The sequence below is a fragment of the Uranotaenia lowii genome, unplaced genomic scaffold (assembly GCF_029784155.1).
Source record: "Uranotaenia lowii strain MFRU-FL unplaced genomic scaffold, ASM2978415v1 HiC_scaffold_372, whole genome shotgun sequence".
Lineage (NCBI taxonomy): Eukaryota > Metazoa > Arthropoda > Insecta > Diptera > Culicidae > Uranotaenia > Uranotaenia lowii.
The window spans coordinates 3,563-6,771 of record NW_026598281.1 but is presented as its reverse complement, the minus strand read 5'-3'; the positions used below and the strand labels follow the sequence as shown (position 1 = coordinate 6,771).

The window sequence follows — 3,209 nt, the reverse complement described above, 5'->3', positions numbered from 1 at the left end:
CTATTTAATCCTACTTTGTAAACTATTTCTTTAAACTTTGATTGTAATTTTTGGATCTGATCAGACACCAGTTTATGTAAATAAACAAGGCCATTCAAAACAATTTAAAAAAGTTATATTTTTGAACCTATACAAACAACTCTTACCGACCGTTTAAACAAAAATTGCCGATGTGATCGAAGGCATTTTAATTGCATTTACTGGATGATGTTAAGCTTTAAACTGCAACCATGGTCGTTCTTTCTAGGCATGGCGACCACAAACGGGGTTCATAGATCATTGCTCATGGTGTTCTTAAAGTTCTAGATTGCATTTAATTGAAACTTCTTGTGGAACTACTGTACGTGCACATGCCACCCTTTTGATAACATAATAATCAATAAGTAACGAAACAGATTGCCTCAACAAAGGTGTTCACAAAGTGCCGGGTGCCGGTGCCAAATTGAGAGTTTTCTGCGATATTAGATGACCGGGTAGCGGAGCCAAATGGATCGAAACTCGGTTGGCCGCCAGGTAAGAAGCGGAAGCCAGTGGAATGCCCTAGCCTTGACTCAAAGCTATCGGAGAGCCGAGATCGGACAGGGCAAGAGCGTCAGGAAAATGCTAGAGGCTCGATGGGATGGCTGAATTTGCAATCAATCCAAGGAAACAATCAATTTATTGACCGAATAGGTTCTATTGACAAAATTTTTTAAGGCTGATTGAAATTTCTTCCAATTTGATGAGGTATTTTCTATCCAATTTGATGACAAACAAACACAACAACAAAAATAACGAAAAGTTTTGTAAATTTTCAATTATATCACATCTATTCCAACTTCGGCAAAATAATTTACAACATCAGGTCCAAAAAAGTTTCGACAGCTTCAGCACTGCTTTTTACAGAGTTCCTGGGGCGGGCTGCAGGTTCAGGGACTGCTGGGAGACGGCATGTCCCTGGAGGGGGGCATCATGGACGGCTCCACGGTTGGCGGCCACATAACGAGCTTCACGCTGGGCAACGACGGCCACTGGAGCTGGGGCAGCGTAGGTGGCATAGGCAGTTGGGACCACGGAAGCTTGGGCGGCGTAAGAGATTGGGGCGTATCCTCCATATCCGTATCCGGCGTAGGCCAATGGGTATCCGTATCCGTGGTTTTGCTGGACAACAGTTGGAGCAACGCTGTAAGCCAGAGGAGCGGAGTAAGCCAACGGGTAATAGGTTCCCTCAACGGCGGCCACGGCCAGGACCATCATGACTACAGCTGCGATGCACTAAAGGATAAAAATAATTTTTCATTAAAAAAGTTGCTATTAACTTGGAACAGTAGAAGAAACTACCTTCATGATTGCTAATTGGTTTGGAGCTGGGAAACGAATGTTTCAAAATTGGAGTAAGTTCTGGAATGATACGGAAAACAGGGAATAAACCTCAATATATACTCCACGCAAAAGATCATGCAAACTAAACAAAAGAACAACGAAACCGAACCAGAACTTGCGGAACAACTATCAATGAACTGAGTTGATCCATTTTTTTTTGTATCGCATCACATTGCCGTTGTATGGTTCACTAACCAGAGAATATCATAATTGCGCTAGGCTGATTTTGGAAAATTGAAAACGTGTTCTGGTTTCTTCACCGGCCGGTCATTTTTTATGACATTTCCTTTGCCAAGTCAGAACGATGAGTGGGACAGGACAAGATATTGGAACGAAAAATGATGCAATCAAATACCAGCTTTCAGATTTGGGTGCGATGGGTGGAGAGAACCTAATCGCGTGTACTCTTTACTTATACCTAATCATCCATTCTTTCATTCTTTGAGGGATAAGACCACGCACGTTCTTGAGGTAGCTCGATCATATTCAGTATATAAACCGATTACTGTTGAATCCAGAATCATTCCAGAACTTAACTCATTCAGAAACATTTGTTTCCAAACTCCAAACAATCAGCAATCATGAAGGTAGTGTTCACTACTCTGCTTAGTTAATAGAATATTTTTTAACGAAAAATTGTTTTAATACTTCAGTGCATCGCAGCTGTAGTCATGATGGTCCTGGCGGTAGCCGCCGTTGAGGGGACCTACTACCCGCTGGCTTACTCCGCTCCTCTGGCCTACAGCGTTGCTCCAACCGTTGTCCAGCAAAACCACGGATACGGATACCCATTGGCCTACTCCGGATACGGATATGGAGGATACGCTCCGATTTCCTATGCTTCCCAGGCTTCCGTTGTCCCAACTGCCTATGCCGCCTACGCCGCCCCAGCTCCAGTGGCCGTCGTTGCCCAGCGTGAAGCTCGTTATGTGGCCGCCAACCGTGGAGCCGTCCATGATGCCCCTCTCCAGGGACATGCCGTCTCCCAGCAGTCCCTGAACCTGCAACCCGCCCCAGGAACTCTGTAAAAATGAGTGCTGAATGCTGTCGAAGCTTATTTGGACCTGATGTTGTAAAATTTGAATTTGAAGTTGTAATAAATGTGATATTTATTGAAATTTGCAAAATAGTCTTTAATTTGAATTTATTGGCTGTAATTCTGTAAAATTCAAGTAGTTGTGCTTATTTGCAGTATAAATGTGTATAACTGTATTTCCAACACGACTTCTTCCTCATTGTCATTAACACTTATTTCGCTCAACTAACAAAATGAAAAAATTAAAAAGTTACAAAATCCTGACCTATGTACATTCATTACTCGCTCCTGATCACGATCTCAATTCCGATAAATTCTGATCCCAATATTCATCCATATTTTGATCCTGATCTAGAACCAGTTAAAACAATATGACTCAGGTCTAGAACATTGCCTGAATCTTATTTGAAATATGACCCTGATCTGCAACATTTCTGATCCTGAACCCAATCTCGATGCTGATACTAAACCTTATCCTGTTATCGGTTCCGATACATATTCTAACCCTGATGCTGTCCAAAATCTTATTCCGTTTCTGATCTTAAGACTCTGATTCTTATCGAAATTATGTCCAGATCTCGTTTCTTATCTTGATTCTAATCCGATATCCGAGATTTGATCCTGTTGATACTTACGGTTTCGGAACCTGCAGCAGAACCGCTCTTCCGGATCGGGCCGATCCATTAGCGGATGTTATGGTTTCACCGCGACGAAACCAAACCACATTGCTGCCGATTGCAGCAGAACCAAAACAATATATGTTTTGGTTCCTCTTGCTATTTCCAATTCGCAATCGAGAACAATAGATCGA

At 42.4% G+C, this 3,209-nt stretch overlaps 2 protein-coding genes across 2 annotated transcripts; one reads left to right on the top strand and one right to left on the bottom strand.

The window, feature by feature from the left end:
• Positions 1–781: 781 nt before the first annotated feature.
• On the bottom strand, positions 782–1,383 carry LOC129760023 (adult cuticle protein 1-like). Its single transcript, XM_055757602.1, has 2 exons — positions 1,321–1,383; positions 782–1,254 (listed from the first exon to the last, which is right to left on the bottom strand). The coding sequence occupies exons 1-2, from the start codon at positions 1,324–1,326 to the stop codon at positions 880–882; spliced, it is 381 nt and encodes a 126-aa protein (XP_055613577.1). The 5' UTR covers positions 1,327–1,383; the 3' UTR covers positions 782–879.
• Positions 1,384–1,809: 426 nt separating this feature from the next.
• On the top strand, positions 1,810–2,489 carry LOC129760024 (adult cuticle protein 1-like). The gene is made up of 2 exons (XM_055757603.1): positions 1,810–1,949; positions 2,016–2,489. Exons 1-2 carry the CDS (start codon positions 1,944–1,946, stop codon positions 2,388–2,390), a joined length of 381 nt encoding a protein of 126 aa, XP_055613578.1. The 5' UTR covers positions 1,810–1,943; the 3' UTR covers positions 2,391–2,489.
• The last annotated feature ends 720 nt before the right edge of the window (positions 2,490–3,209 follow it).